This window comes from Camelina sativa, chromosome 12 (assembly GCF_030686135.1).
Source record: "Camelina sativa cultivar CO46 ecotype springtype chromosome 12, ASM3068613v1".
Classification (NCBI taxonomy): domain Eukaryota; kingdom Viridiplantae; phylum Streptophyta; class Magnoliopsida; order Brassicales; family Brassicaceae; genus Camelina; species Camelina sativa.
In genome coordinates this window covers 18245371-18261198 of record NC_141891.1, presented here as the reverse complement: position 1 = coordinate 18261198, position 15828 = coordinate 18245371, and the positions used below count along the sequence as shown (strand labels likewise).

General features: G+C 35.3%; 1 protein-coding gene, 1 non-coding gene and 1 pseudogene across 6 annotated transcripts; 2 read left to right on the top strand and 1 right to left on the bottom strand.

Annotated features, from left to right (window-relative positions):
- Positions 1–79: 79 nt before the first annotated feature.
- LOC147930690 (uncharacterized) lies at positions 80–3700 on the top strand (annotated as a pseudogene).
- A 3623-nt stretch (positions 3701–7323) lies between these two features.
- On the top strand, positions 7324–10088 carry LOC104732117 (cytochrome P450 708A2-like). 5 transcript variants are annotated; one of them, XM_087477956.1, is made up of 9 exons: positions 7595–7611; positions 7724–7824; positions 7944–8039; positions 8152–8301; positions 8408–8746; positions 8862–9044; positions 9116–9243; positions 9365–9500; positions 9714–10088. In XM_087477956.1, exons 2-8 carry the CDS (start codon positions 7816–7818, stop codon positions 9483–9485), a joined length of 1026 nt encoding a protein of 341 aa, XP_087334082.1. In that variant the 5' UTR covers positions 7595–7611; positions 7724–7815; the 3' UTR covers positions 9486–9500; positions 9714–10088. The 5 variants fall into 5 exon arrangements, 3 of the variants coding, with proteins under 3 accessions (XP_019089408.2, XP_087334081.1, XP_087334082.1); XR_015574167.1 differs by having other exon boundaries at positions 7324–7611; positions 7724–8039; positions 9123–9243; XM_019233863.2 differs by having other exon boundaries at positions 7324–7611; positions 7724–8039.
- Positions 10089–11693: 1605 nt separating this feature from the next.
- LOC147930689 (small nucleolar RNA R71) lies at positions 11694–11800 on the bottom strand. Its single transcript, XR_015576894.1, has one exon. It is a non-coding gene; the product is annotated as a small nucleolar RNA R71 (small nucleolar RNA).
- Between the last annotated feature and the right edge of the window lie 4028 nt (positions 11801–15828).

The window sequence follows — 15828 nt, the reverse complement described above, 5'->3', positions numbered from 1 at the left end:
AGAACAAGGAGCCGATAAAGAGTCAGCTGCTGTCTCTGAGGATGCTACATCGTCAGTTCCGCCCCAGACTAAAAAACACAGAGGACCAACAAAGATGAAAGATATTGCCAAGTATCCTAATACACGAATAAGAGTAGAGTTCACTGAATTTGGAGAACCATGTGGAGAAGGATCAATTAAGTTGTCTTCCTACTTAGGTCCCTTGGTAAGAGAACATGTTCCTGTTGTGATAGATGATTGGAGGAAAATTGGTGAGGAGCTGAAGACAGTTCTATGGAAATCTGTTCAGGTATTTTAATTTCAAGTCACAATCACAATTAATTTGCTCTAAGTACTCTTATCTTATCTTTTTTCTTTTTTACTTTATTGTAGATACGGTTTGAACTAGATGGAGAATATGAGAAAGCGGCTGTTTTGAAGCAAATGGGATGTTTATGGAGGGCCTCTAAGTCACGTTTGGTTAATCAGATTAGGAAAGGGGAAAAGGGCCATTTCCGACCTGTACAATGTCAAAAGTGCCAATTTATACCTATACAAACGATCGGTGTCAATTTCTACCTATACTCTATAAAATTCAAATTTCATACCCAATTTTATAAAATAGTGCCAATTTCAAAGTCAATATAAAAAAATATTACTCAACAGCTGACTCAGATGACACGTGTTTGAGGAGGTGGCATCGAGCATTGAAAACGACATCGTTTTGATCAACGCTTTAACCAACTGATCCCACAAAGTTATTCGAAACATTAAGGAACTTTTATGTTTATAGCTATATATTTGTGCGATAATCTCTACTTCATCTTCCTTTTTTTTCTTCGCATCTTCAATGGCTGCTGTGTTCTCCATCTAAATCCGCCTCCGTTGGCCCAGTCGCTGAGTGTTTCCGTTTATTGTGGTTTTCCAAGATTTGATTTTTACTTTTTGATTCTTTTAAACTTTGGAGATTCTCTGTTCCTCTCTGATCATCATCATCATCATAAATAGGGTTTCTGTTTTCCAGTCAATTTTGAATGAGGATGCCAAAATTATCAAAACTAGAGAAGTTAGAAAAATTTGATATGTTCGTCTCTCTTAGCAAGCAGAGATCGGTTCAAATACTATGGAGAAGGAAATCAAAGAACCATGGCGGAGCAGCCATCGACAATGCCAACAAAGAAAGGAAGTGGAGGAAGGAGGGAGATTGGTCAATATAGTTATAAACATAATCTTTCCATATTATTTCGAATAAGTTTTGTGGGATCAATTGGTTAAAGCTTTGTTTAAAACTCTGATAGGCCAGGGTTCGATTCTACGTTGTTACATTTTTCTTTTAAACGAAACTAAAGCATCAAAATGATGTTGTTTTTGATGCTCGATGCCACCTCCTCAAACACGTGTCATCTGAGTCAGCTCTTGACTAATATTTGTTGATGTTGACTTTGAAATTGGCACTATTTTATAAAATTGGGTATGAAATTTGAATTTTATAGAGTATAGGTAGAAATTGACACCGAACGTTTGTATAGGTATAAATTGGCACTTTTGACATTGTACAGGTTGGAAATGGCCCTTTTCCCATTAGGAAAGCTCCGAACAACGTAGAAAGAATGAAGCTGCGACTAGACAATATTCTTACGGTAGAGTGGAGGAAGTTTTTCAAAGAGAAGACTAGTCTAGAGTTTAAGGTACTAACTTGTACTTAATTTATCTTCCACATAGAGTGCGCTAATACTTTTATATAGGCTGTTAGTGATTCATACAAGGAAAGAAGACGTAAGCAGATTTCTCACACATGTAGTCGTAAAGGAATGGTTCGATTGGCCGAAGATTTAGTAAGTGTCATTCAGTGATTATCAATATATTTTGGCCACCAGTTTTGACAATGGTTTCTTAATATCACTGAATGTGTGTTATAATTACGCAGAGAAAAGAGAGCACATATGAAGTGACTAGACTGAATGTGTGGGTCAAGTCACGAACTAAAAAGGATGGGACAGCAGTGAACACGGATACTGCTGCAAAGATTGTAAGTCATTTATTTTATGATCCTCTCTTCTATGTTTTTCATTATAATTTACCTCTATCAACATAAGTCCGACATTTAATAGGAAATGGCAAATGAGTTCGTTTTTTCTAATGCTCCATCATCATCATCATCAAACCCAAAAGAAGACACTCTTGCTCAGATATTGGGACCTGATAATCCTGGACGCCTGAGGGCAATGGGTAGAGGAATGAGTATGACCAAACTCCAGATGAAAAGCAAGTATGTGACTCAAATGCAACAGACCCAAATTCAGTTGCAGCAGCAGGTCAATGAATTACAAGATGCTCTTGCGAAACTGAATAGTCATGTAAGTCTGGAAATCCATATCATTAGATTAATGGTCTAAGAAAATGGTAACTAATTACATTCCTTCTCATTTTCCAGCGTCAATTTTTGGAAGTTGGTGAACATTCAGCGCCAAGAGGAAGTGTTAATATATAATGAGATTTGCTGAGGTTGTTCACTGAATGGTTAACAGATTCTAACTATTATTTACCTTTGTAGAGTGTAAACCAAATACCGCAGCCTAAGTGCATTCTGTATGATTGGTCTGGCTCTAAATTTAAAGTAGCCGAGGGTTGTATTCTGTATTTTGATCACATGGACTTCATCAACAATGTACCATTGGGCCCTAATTCAGTGAAGGTGTTGGTTGAGACGGCTTTTCAAGAAGATGCATTTCTTTGGAGACCTGCGGCAAATATGTTTAGTATTGGTCAAGCTGTAGGAGAAACTATTGCGTGGCCTCAGGATTGTGTTGATGCTATTGAGCAGGAGTTAGGACCAGAAGACATTCCGCCTAAGGTAATGTTTTCTTAATCTGATTGATTGTACTTAGGATTTGATCTCTACGTTTTATGTTCTTAAATCTAGTAATATTTTCTATATTGGAATAATTATGTTTAACAGAGCCCATATATAACTTCCATGAACAAGTGCAAACTTCTACATTGGCTATCAAATGATGATAAACATGTTGCTGAAGGACGTTGGCAGACTCGTGATCCCAAAGCTTTGGTGAATGGCCTTCCACTTGGGCCAAATGCCATTAAAGTTTTTGTCGATGCAGTTAATGAACCTGAGACATTTCTTTGGCGGCCAACAGAAGAACTCTCAAATATTCATGACTCTTTGAAGTCGTTTGTAGCATGGCCATTCAACAGAGTTTTAATCGAAGATTTAAGTACAGAGGCACCAGCTACATCATCTCCTCGCACGCAGTCACAAGGACTCACTCCAGCAGCTCCTGTGAAGAGTTCAAAACCACTTACACAATCTCCTTCAAGTTCATCTCAGCAGGTAAATTTCAATGTTTTTGTTACTTATAAAATATGTTATGATCGTTAGCACTGATGCCTTTGGTAAACCTTGCATATTATTTATACTATGCAGCACACTTCTCTGAAACGGATTGTCAAGGAGGATCAGAAGTGCAGACTGCTGGACATTACTGGTCAGAATAGGGTTGTTGCAGAAGGACGCTGGTCTTCAAACAACCCAGAGCAGTTAGTGCATTTTGTTCCATTGGGTCATAATGCAGTTCGTTTGTGGATTGATGTAATCAAGGTGCCTGATGCGAAGGTTTGGAGGCCTAATTCTGCTATTGAGTGTATGGAGGATGCTATTGGTACCACTATAGCATGACCTGAAGAAAATGTTGTCATCATTTGATGTCGAGTAAGAACCGTACAATTTTCTACTTTTGTTGTTGTGGCAAATGCATGAGACTTGTGTTCTTTGTTTGGGATTTATGGAATTGGATCGTATGCTCATTGTGTATCATAAAAATGTTTGATATTTTCTATTCTAGAATAAAATTTCAGCTTTATCACATGTTACTTTCAAATTGTAACTTCATTTGAATATGCTTTATAAAAAACGGTTAATAGTAATCAGAAACCAAACATAATTGATCGTTATAGCAGGCATATGAAGTCATTGTATACTCACTTAGTAGCACATAATAAAAGCTACAACTCAAATACAAATAGCTCAACACCGATGCTAAGATAACTAATCAAATGGCATTAACATAGAGCTACTAAAAATTAAATCATAGCAAGAAAAGATAGCTATGTTTACCGTACATATAGCAGGCATAAATTACTATTATATACTTAAATATAGCACGATATATGTGTTATTAAACATTGTAATATAGCATTTTATATATGCTATTAAAGGATACCCTACGATAGCACCAGCCCAGAAACGCTATTGTATATAGCCCCTCTATTATAGCGTCTCATTTAATAGCATTATGAAAACGCTATAATAACCATATCATAGCGTTAATCGTATGCTATCAATACCCATATTTGTTGTAGTGAAATGTTTTTTTGTCTTCTCTATCTTTATCTTTCAAGTATTTGGACTTTTTGGATGTGTATTTTGTAGGTTTGAATGTGTTGACAACTTGATATAGTTATTTTTTCGTATATATTAGTGCATTTCAGGTATTTTTTATACTTTTAGGACATTCCGGTAAAATAATACCCGAACCATTTGAAACCCATTTTTTGGTGTTTTATAGGTTGGTTTTGAAATTTCATATCCGAACTGACCATAAACTAACAGGACCCGAAACAAAACCAAATCGGAAATTTTTATTTACCCTATTGCATCCTAAATCCCTAAACAAAAATCTCGAACCTGAACCGAGTACTCGAATGCCCAGAGCTAGATGTGATGTATGACTTATGTTAAGTTGCTAGACGTGGAATTGTTCGAATGATTATTAGGTTGCTGATTATTTGCTTCTTGATAATTTTTGAATTATGGCATTGTTGGTTTATTGCTAATTGTTTATTGCTTATTGAATCTATGGCTACTTTTGATGGTTTATCGGTTTAATGCATGCTGGTTTAATCGCTTGAATTGATCACTAATTATAGAGTTATTAATTAAGGCCCTCATTGGTACCAAACTTTTAAGACTTTTACAAAAATTAAAGCCTTGACAGCCATTTATTTGCCAATCATACTTTTTTGACTTTAATTTTTTCTAAAGCTTTGTAAGTCACTTATTTTTTTCCTTCCTTGTTTTCTCAAAACTTTTAAAACGTGAAAACTAGGCTTTAAAATTAAAAAAATATAAAACTTTATTTTTTTCTCCCCCATTATACTTAAAAGCTCTCCAAAATTTTATATATAAATTTTACATAAATTATTTTTACACATTAATTATTCTTATTTTTTTCTTCTTCTTTTAAGATCCATTTTAATAATAATTATTTTTATTTTCATAATCATCATTTTAATATTTTAATAATAAAAGTAACAGCTTCAGTTTTAAAAGTATTTGCTACCAATCAAATTTAACAGTTAAAGTTTCTACAGTCAAAACATATACAGCCAAATTCTCTACAGCTAAAATTTTTAAGTGAAAGTCTTTATAGCCATAAGTAACAGCCGTTACTAGTCGGGGCCTAATTGATTTTTTTTTAAACGTGTTTGGTCGTTTTAGGTTAAAATGATCACATATCCAAATAAGCATGACACTTGACTTATCATGTGTCCAAAATTAAAAGAATTGTTCGGTTTAATCCGGTTCTTTTGTAGAACAAATAATTTTCTTGAATATAAACAATTATTTGAAATTTTAAATACTTAATATTCTACAAGGTTTCAAATATTATATATATGTCAATGCTATAAACAAGTTTAAAAAATTATTGACAATTAAAATTTATGAATTTTTTAAATATGAATGATATTCAAACTTTATGTAAGTCTTACAAATATTTAAAACATTAATAGTATTTAAAGCATATAATTTTTCTAGATATCAAAAAAATTTCCGCCAAAAAATTTTCCGACATATTTTCCCGCCAAAATTTTTTTTGTCAAAACAATTTTGATAAAAAATTTCGACAAAAAACAATTCCCGCCAAAAATTAATTAGAAAAAGGGGGGGTCATATAAAAAAAATTACAAGGTTTTTAAAAGGATTCTACTTATAAAAGCCTTATAAACATCTTGTAAACGCTTTTACAAGATTTTTAAAAAAATAGTTTTACAAGGTTTTAAAAGGTTTTTAAAAGGTTTTCAAAAGGTTTTTAAACACATTTTTAACGCTTTTAAATGCTTTTACAAGGTTTTAAAAGCGTTTACATGGTTTTTAAAAGATTTTTAAACACAAGGCTTTTATAAGGTTTTTAAAAGGTTTGCAAAAAGTTTTTAAAAGGCTTTTAAACACCTTGTAAACGCTTTTATAAGGTTTTTAAAAAATTTTACAAGGTTTTTAAAAGGTGTTTAAACACCTTGTAAACACTTTTACAAAGTTTTTAAAAGCGTTTACAATATTTATATATGGTATAAATTTTAAATTTTTTGGCGGAAATTTTTTTAAATTTTGGCGGGAAAAAATTTTTTTACGGGGAAATTTTTTTGATTTTTGTGACTGTACATTCTTGTTGTCATTCAAGTAAAAGGTAATTTAGTCATTTTGTACATAAAGAGGGATAGTTTTAAAAATGGTCAACATAGAAGAGTATTTTTAAAAAGGGACATTGAAAAGGGAATATTTTTGAAAATGTCCCATGATTCTTCTTGTTTTTTGAGTTTAACACATTGTAAGTTTATTCGACCATGTCAGAAGTTTGGCAAATAAACATCAATGTCCTAAAAAAAAAATATTCAAATGGGAAATAGGGGTATCCCATCTAAATCTCTTACCCAATAACTTCTAATAAAAATTATCAAACAAGTAATTATTTTAAAGAAAATGGTTATGGGACAAAAAAAATTTGTCACAGATTAGAGACGCGATCACCGTTCCAAAATATATACGTCAAGGTTTATATTCATGAAATAACCCAAACTAAACCAAATCCAACTTCAATGGAACACCCCTAATCAAATTGTAAGAAATGTTTTGATTTAGTTTAGAAAAAATTGATATGTAACATCACTTCACATGATGATAAAATTCATGAAAAAACCTTTGCTAAAATAGGGATGCATGCCATGTGTCAATCTTTTAGTTTTTCTTGTTAAAAAGAAACTTTGAAATTAAATGTACCTGTTAAATAAATTTTAATACATATAATCTTAAATCTAATGAAAATCTAGTGAAAATATATGATGTAACTGTTTATGAGAGAAAAATACACTTTTTGATATAAAAAATAACTAAATTTAATAAAAATGAATAATGGTGTATTTAGAGCTAAGAGAAAAAACACATCTAACAAAATAAAAGTATCACATGTCATTAAAAAAACCTTTGATTAATATTTAATAAGATAACTCACTTATATAAATAGCATTAATGAGTCCATGAATAGAGCACCAATATAAAGAGAGTACCTCCCTCGTATCTTATACCAGACAAACATCTTCACTCATTGTTGAGAGAAGAAAAGAAGTTAACATGGTAGAATTTTATGAGTTATTGGCTCTGGTAGTTTCACTCATTGTGGTCACGTTATTTCATTGGATCTATCAGTGGAGAAATCCGAAAACCAATGGAAAACTACCACCAGGATCCATGGGTTTTCCGATCATTGGAGACACTTTTGAGTTCATGAAGCCTCATGACGTTCTTCAATTTCCGACATTCATCAAGGAAAGAGTTCTCAGGTTCTTTGCCAATTCTCTAGCATGCATCACTTGTATGTAAACTTAGGAATATATATTTTAATTACTCCACCTAAGTTACGTCAACTTTTCCTTGATATATTTTTTGGAAAAGATATGGACCAGTTTTTCGGACAAGCTTATTTGGAAGCAAAGCTATAATCTCGTTGGATTTTGAACTGAACCTGGAAATAGCAAAGGCAAATCATGTTCCAGGTATCACGAAGAGCATATCACGACTATTTGGGAAAAACAACTTGTTTATTCAGAGCAAGCAGTCCCATAAACATGTCCGGAACTTGACATTTCAATTGTTGGGTCCAAAATATTTAAAGCTAAAGATGGTACAAGACGTCGATGTTTTGGCTCGCACATACATGGAGGAAGGAGCCAGGAACGGCTGTCTCGACGTCAAGGAAACATCAAGCAAGGTGAAAAAAAAAGTCTATTTTTTTCTTAATGTCTGTAACTCGTGGCATGATTCTGTTTTACCGGATTACTTAATGGATCATCTAATTAAACACATATCATCGAATTTCACAGATCTTAATTGAATGTCTTGCAAAGAAAGTTATGGGTGAAATGGAACCAGAGGCAGCAAAAGAACTTGCACTATGTTGGAGATATTTTCCAAGGGATTGGTTTCAATTTTCTTGGAACATTCCTGGGACTGGTGTCTATCGAATGATGAAGGTATGTGTTTTTCCAAGGGAGTGGTTTCAACTCTCTTGGAACGTTCCTATGATTGTGCATATAATTTGAGGGAAGATAATCGTTCCTATGATGTGTTTCTTCACAGGCAAGAAAGCGTATGATGAAGTTAATAAAGGAAACAGTATTAAAGAAGAGAGCATCAGGAGAGGAGTTTGGGGAGTTTTTCAAGATTATCTTCGGAGAAATGGAAGGCGGAGCGGAAAAAATGAGCGTCGAGAATGCGATTGAATACATATATACTTTCTTTTTGATTGCTAATGAGACAACACCAGGGATCCTTGCGGCTACAATTAAACTCATAAGCGATCACCCTAATGTCATGCAAGAGTTGCAAAGAGAGCATGATAGAATTGTCCAAGGTAAGCCCGAGAAGGAGGCTGGCTTAACATGGGAAGACTACAAATCAATGACGTTCACCCAAATGGTGAGTGTGTATCATCGTCATATATATAAATCCACTCATTGTTAATTAGTTGTAAGTTGTATCTCTATTAACCTTTATATATAGTAGGTCAGGCAAATGTTGTGTTTTATTTCAGGTGATATATGAGTCGCTTAGGATCACAAGCACAGCGCCTACAGTACTTAGAATGACTGATCATGATTTCCAAGTTGGTGATTATACAATTCCAGCTGGTTGGATCTTCATGGGCTATGCTAATGTCCATTTTAATCCGGAGAAGTATGATGACCCTCTAGCATTTGATCCATGGCGCTGGAAGGTGATTTAAACTTATATTATCCCACTAATCAAATTTATATAATTTTCAGCATATAATCATTAAATTTTCAGAGTGAAGACTTGGGCTCAATCCTCTCCAAATCGTACATTCCCTTTGGCGCTGGTTCTAGACTATGTGTAGGAGCTGAGTTCGCTAAGCTTCAGATGGCCATTTTTATACATCATTTGTTTAGATACAGGTTCATTTTTAACACCTGATGCACCATGTTTTAATTTATTTTTAACAACTCAAAGCTTTGTTACTTAATTAGATGCTTTGTTACTTAATTAGATGTTTTTCTATCTACCCATGGTTTAAAGGTGGTCAATGAAGAAAGAGACTACAGTACTTCGTAGGTTTATGCTTATGTTTCCATGTGGATCTGATGTTCAGTTCTCATATGATACCAAAGTGGATAACTCTGTTGGTTATCGGAGCTAGTGGTTATATGTTAAGGTTGTTGGTTCGAAACCCAGAATAAAACAAATATCATTTTATTTGTCATACTGTTCTCTGGTTGCTACAAATGGATAAAAACCATCTTTTAAGAGGCCAGTGGTCAATATATATGTTGATATATCATGGTTTTTGTGGTTTTTAACCATGATATATAAGGAGTCTTTTAGAGTCTTTTGATTTGTTTTCTAAGATGTTTTTGAGTCTTTACAGGTTTTCTAGGATTTTGCATGAAATGAGCAAAATAGAGCAACTAGAGATATTTTGGAGCAATTCATCAAGGAAGAGAAGTTGGAATCGGATCAAAGCATGAGCATCGATCGACACCAAGATTATGAGCATCGATCGACACCCTCTTCAGACGATGAAGAATCACAAAATTGGAAGTTTTACAATTCTGCCCTAAAGTCTTCCAAGATTGTAACACAAGTCCCTGACGTGTTTTAGGACTTATAAATAGTATTTTTAGGTTTTCCAAACCATGAAGTTGTATTCTATCAAGTTTTATTTTTCCTGCAACCCTAAGAGATTTTGAGAGCTTTTGGGAGAGAGATCTGAACTGCTTTGAGAGAAGAATTTCTTGAACTCCTTCTTACTCTTTTTAATCTCTATTGCTTATTATTCAGAATTATGTTTTGTTCTTCATTGAATATGTTTGAGTAGTTTGCTTGTTAGGTTTAGGGTTTTTCACAGGGATTTTATGAATTATTAGATATGTTTATTTAAGATTCTTTATCTATCTAGATCTTCATCTTAGGTTGTTCTTCATATTAATTCTTGATTGATCACCTGGAATTAATACTTTAGGAAAATAAATTGATATGAGAATATAATTGATTTTCTTGATAAAACCTTTTGATGAGCAAAATTATTCTTGCAAAGAGATTTGATTTAATAATTTTGTGAACAATCTAAACCTGATTTTATTGCCGATTTTTAACCTAGAATTTTACAAAGAGATTTGGATTTTCTGGTTTTAAATTTATATATTATTTGCAGTGAGAACTGATTTAATTTACAAAAGTGTTTAGAGTTCTAGATATGTTCTTAATTGTTTGAATCCTATTATGATTTAATAATTTGTAATTTCCTGAGAAATTCCCTAGACCTAGCTTTTTGATCCCCTGAATTTACAACAGTTTTTATTTATTACTTTGCATTGCTAATTCAATTTTTAATTTAATTTGTTTAGCATAATTATAAAACTCTATAATTTATTGTGTAGTCTTGAGTCCTTGTGGAATTCGACCCCTAAATACTGCAGTGATCTCTTAATTTGAGAGAGTAGCTCTAGGGTTTAATTTGAGCATATCAAATTTTGGCGCCGTTGCCAGGGACTCTTTTATCTACCATTAGATTTGAGTTTTAGATTTTGTTTAAATTTTTATTTTTATTTGAAACTTACACGCTTTTGTTTTCTTTTCTCTTGTGTGTTTCAGGTGTATGGCTAATAAGCCTAACACAAGGAGCAACAGGACTGGTCCAATTCTGAAACTTTCAAACCAAGAGTTGGGAAAACTTGAGCGTGAGAACCGAAAAGCAGCCAAATCTTTAAAGATGGTTAATCCAATCATTCTGATGCGAGATGAGGATGGTGCTTTGAGTGATCAAGAGGGCCACTTGCGCAATGAGCAGGGCCAAAAGATTGATGCTGAGGGCAATGTGATTGCTGAAATTGCTGTTGTCGACGAACCAGCTGATGGTGTCGATGGTGTCGATCGACACCAACAGGGTATCGATCGACACCCCCTTCCTGCAGACGGACATGGAGCTGCCAACCACGTACAGAACCCAGTTCGAAGACAGGATCAAAACCGGCACCTCATCCGGACCATTGCTGACTATAACCGGGCTGATCTTATGTATGAGAACCGGTCTGCTATTGTTCCTCCACCATTCCAGAGGAATGATTTTGAGCTGAAGCCTGCTTACTTTCAGCTAGTTGGGCAGAGACCTTTCTCAAACCTGCCCCATGAGAAGCCTCTGGACCATATTGAGCATTTTAAGGATCTTGTGACCAGTATCAAGGCTAATGGAGTGACTGAGGACTTCATATTCTGCAAGCTCTTCCCATATTCACTTGCAGGAGAGGCATCTCAGTGGTTGAAGCAGTTGTCAGCTGGATCTTTGACAAACTGGCATGATATCAAGGTGGCTTTCCTCAACCATTTCTATGATGATGCAATGTCAGATGAGCTGAGAGTCAAGATCTCTTCATTCAAGCAAAGGCATGATGAAGCTTTCAAGGTAGCTTGGGTGAGATTCAAAGCTTATCAGAGGGACTGTCCACACCATGGTTTTTCAAGGGTACAACTGTTGAGTATCTTCTTTAGAGGGTGTGACTGGAAGTATCAGTTAGCTTTGGATGCTGAAAGTCATGGGAACTTCAAGACAAGATTTCCAGAAGATGCTGAAGTTTTGATTGAGAATTTGGCTTCTAGCAATAGCACTAAAAGAGCTAATGCTGAAAGAAAGAGACTGCATGGAGATTTTGATGCAAATCAGCTTGCTTCTGTTAATGCCAAGCTTGATTCAGTGCATAATCTTCAAGCACTGAAGTCAGTCCAATTTGCTGCTGAAGTTGAGACATTTGAGCCAGAGCAAGAGAATGTCAACTATGTTTATGGAGCTGGGTATCAGGGACAAAGATTCGGTAATCAGAAAGGCAACATGCCTTACAATGGTGACAAGAAGCAGCAACAGAACAATGGCTATACAAGGACCTATGGGAACCCATCCTATCAGTCTCCACCTCCTAAGAATTCTTCAGAGAGTAGAATGGAAGCCATGCTTGAGCAGCTTTTGCAAGGACATGAGCAATTGACAGTGACATTCAATGGGAAGATTGACAATGTCTACACTGAGCTGAATGGAAAGATTGAAGCATTGAACATTCATGTCAAGAAGTTGGATAATCAGGTTATTCAGACTGCTGGGTCTATCAAACGGCAAGAGGGTTTTCTTCCTGGAAGAACTGAGTCAAACCCCAAGCATGCTTGTAATGCCATATCTGTGAGGGATGAAGATGCTGTTGAAATTGCTTCTGCAGAACAAGAAGAGAAATCGACCAAATTCTCGGGTTCAGATGATGGTGTCGATCGACACCACCTGGGTGTCGGTCGACACTCCTCTCAGACGAACCCAGAAACTGCAAAATCTCAGGTTCCAGCTGCTGAAAGGGTCTACAAGCCTAAGGTTCCTTTTCCCAAGCTAAGAAAGTCTAAGCAGGAGATGGAGAAAGCTAGATGCAAGGCAATGATGGACAAGGTGATGATTGAGATGCCATTGATTGATTCAGTGAAGCTTTCACCACCACTTAGGCGCTATGTCAAGAGAATGGTATCAAATGGTTTGAGCCCTGAGGAAGGAGCACTGCTTACTAAAGATGTCAGTGCAATTCTGTTAATCCAGCCTCCACAGAGGAAGAAAGAGAAGAAGCAGGAGGTGGTTGTCTCAAAGGAAGTGAGTGCAATCATTCAATGTAGGACTGTAGAGAAGTTACCAGATCCTGGAAGTTTTGTACTTGATTGCTCTATCTCCACAAGAAGGTTTTCTAACTCACTTTGTGACCTTGGCTCTAGCATCAACTTGATGCCACATTCTATTGCTGTGAGACTTGGGATGACAGAATTCAAGCCAACTCAGATTTCTCTTATCTTGGCTGATCGATCCCGAAGAATTCCTGAAGGTGTTTTAGAGGATATTCCAGTTAAGGTTGGCAAATTCATGATTCCCACTGACTTTGTGGTGCTGAAGTATGATCAAGAGCCTAATGATCCTCTCATCTTAGGAAGATCTTTCTTGGCTACAGCTGGTGCAATCATAGATGTGCAGAAAGGACACATAACACTGAATGTGGATGGTTTGAGTATGAGTTTTGAGATGGATAAACTGAGGAGAGCTCCTACCATTGATGGACAAACGTTTTCTGTTGAGAAGATTGCTCAGATAAGCTGCAGAGAAGCAAATTCACGAGCATCAGAAGCAGTGTCGATCGACACCCCTCCACGACCAAGACAGAACAACTCCAAGACTGATGCTCCAAGTCAGAAAGCTGTTCCCAGACAGAAGAGTCACCAATCCACACTCCAGAGTCCTCAGGTAAGGCCAAGGTATGCTTCTCTTTCTCCTAAACTTCCTCCTATCATCAACAAAAATTTCAAAGAGATAAAAACTGTTTTACAGTTAACCAAGCCACGAGATTATCGTAGAGCACTTGTTTCTTCTGTTGATGATTTTGCAGGACAGAAAAGATACCCTCCCATACCTAAATCCCGCCCTGGTCCTGTTCCTAACATCCTTGGCAGACCTCATGCACCTAAAGCTTATACACCACCTTGGATGAAGAGGACTTCAATGCCATGTTCTGATCCTCCGGATGCCTGAGCTCCAACACAGTCAAGCTAATGACTGAAAATAAGCGCTTAGTGGGAGGCAACCCACTGGTAGGTTTTTCTTTTTCTTTTGATTTTGATTTTTATTTATTTTTCTTTTTGCTTTCCTCTTACTTGATAACACTGGGGACAGTGTTGTTTAAGTCTGGGGGAGGTTAGTTACTAACTATGTTTTCTGTTTTTGAGTTTCAGTTGTGTCAGTCAAAACCATAAAGTTTGAGTCAAATTTTTCAAAAATTTTCTTTTTATCTTTGGGAATTATGATCTTGATTAATGATTTCTCGTATTTGGCTAACACTCTAATGATTATTTGTTTATGCTTGATCTCTGAACTGAAGCTTAGAAAGACTATGAGCCTTGTCAACAATCCTGAAAGCCCTTATTCAATGTATATATGATTGAGCTAACGTTGTCTCAATTTTTATTAGGATTTTAACCGGACTTAATCTCTTACTTTGGGGTTGGAAATCAGTGGACTAGACTTCTTCTTCAGGCCATACAAGACAGTGCAATTTTTCAAAGTATGTCTCCCCTCTCTCTTCCCTTTAGTGATTAAAAAAAAAAGAGAATAAAAGATGAGATGATTTTGATCAGTTTAGAGAGGTAGGTAAATTACCTGTGACCTTATTATTCTACTCTTGAGTCAAATGATCACACAAAGCTTGTAATCGAGGAGTAGGTAAATTACCGATGACCCCGGTATTCGCTTACACCTTTGAAAAAAAGGAAAAGAGAGAAAAGAAAAAAAAAATTGAAGTGAGAAAAGGGAGAGGAAAGGAGATGTAAGAAGAATGTCTTGGCCTGAAGAGAATCCATATGCCACTGATGAATACACCCAAGGTAAGAACTCACCTGTACTTGCTTTAATTTATAAAAGATGAGATGACAATGGAGATTTCAGAGATTCCAGAGGATTGTGGGATTTGAGTAAGGAATGTTGATGCTTATCATGGTTGAGTATAAGAAGTAAGTTCTTGAGTCAGGTAAATGAAGAGTGTGAATAAGAATAATCTGCAATTGAGTGAGTTCCCTGTTTTCAAACCTCTTTCACAGGTCTAAGTTTCTGTTTTGCTTTAGGGCAATCAAAGGCTAAGTCTGAGGGAGTTGATATATCATGGTTTTTGTGGTTTTTAACCATGATATAAGGAGTCTTTTAGAGTCTTTTGATTTGTTTTCTAGGATGTTTTTGAGTCTTTACAGGTTTTCTAGGATTTTGGCATGAAAGGAGCAAAATGGAGTAATTAGAGATATTTTGGAGCAATTCATCAAGGAAGAGAAGTTGGAATCAGATCAAAGCATGAGCATCGATGGACACCAAGATTATGAGCATCGATCGACACCCTCTTCAGACGATGAAGAATCACAAAATTTGAAGTTTTACAATTCTGCCCTAAAGTCTTCCAAAATTGCAACACAAGTCCCTGACGTGTTTTAGGACTTATAAATAGTATTTTTAGGTTTTCCAAACCATGAAGTTGTATTCTATCAAGTTTTATTTTTCCTGCAACCCTGAGAGATTTTGAGAGCTTTTGGGAGAGAGATCTGAACTGCTTTGAGAGAAGAATTTCTTGAACTCCTACTTACTCTTTTTAATCTCTATTGCTTATTATTCAGAATTATGTTTTGTTCTTCATTGAATCTGTCTGAGTAATTTGCTTGTTAGGTTTACGATTTTTCACAGGGATTTTATGAATTATTAGATCTGTTTATTTAAGATTCTTTATCTATCTAGATATTCATCTTAGGTTGTTCTTCATATTAATTCTTCATTGATCACCTGGAATTAATACTTTAGGAAAATAAATTGATATGAGAATATAATTGATTTTCCTGATAATACCTTTTGATGAGCAAAATTATTCTTGCAAAGAGATTTGATTTAATAATTTTGTGAACAATCTAAACCTGATTTTATTGCCGATTTTTAACCTAGA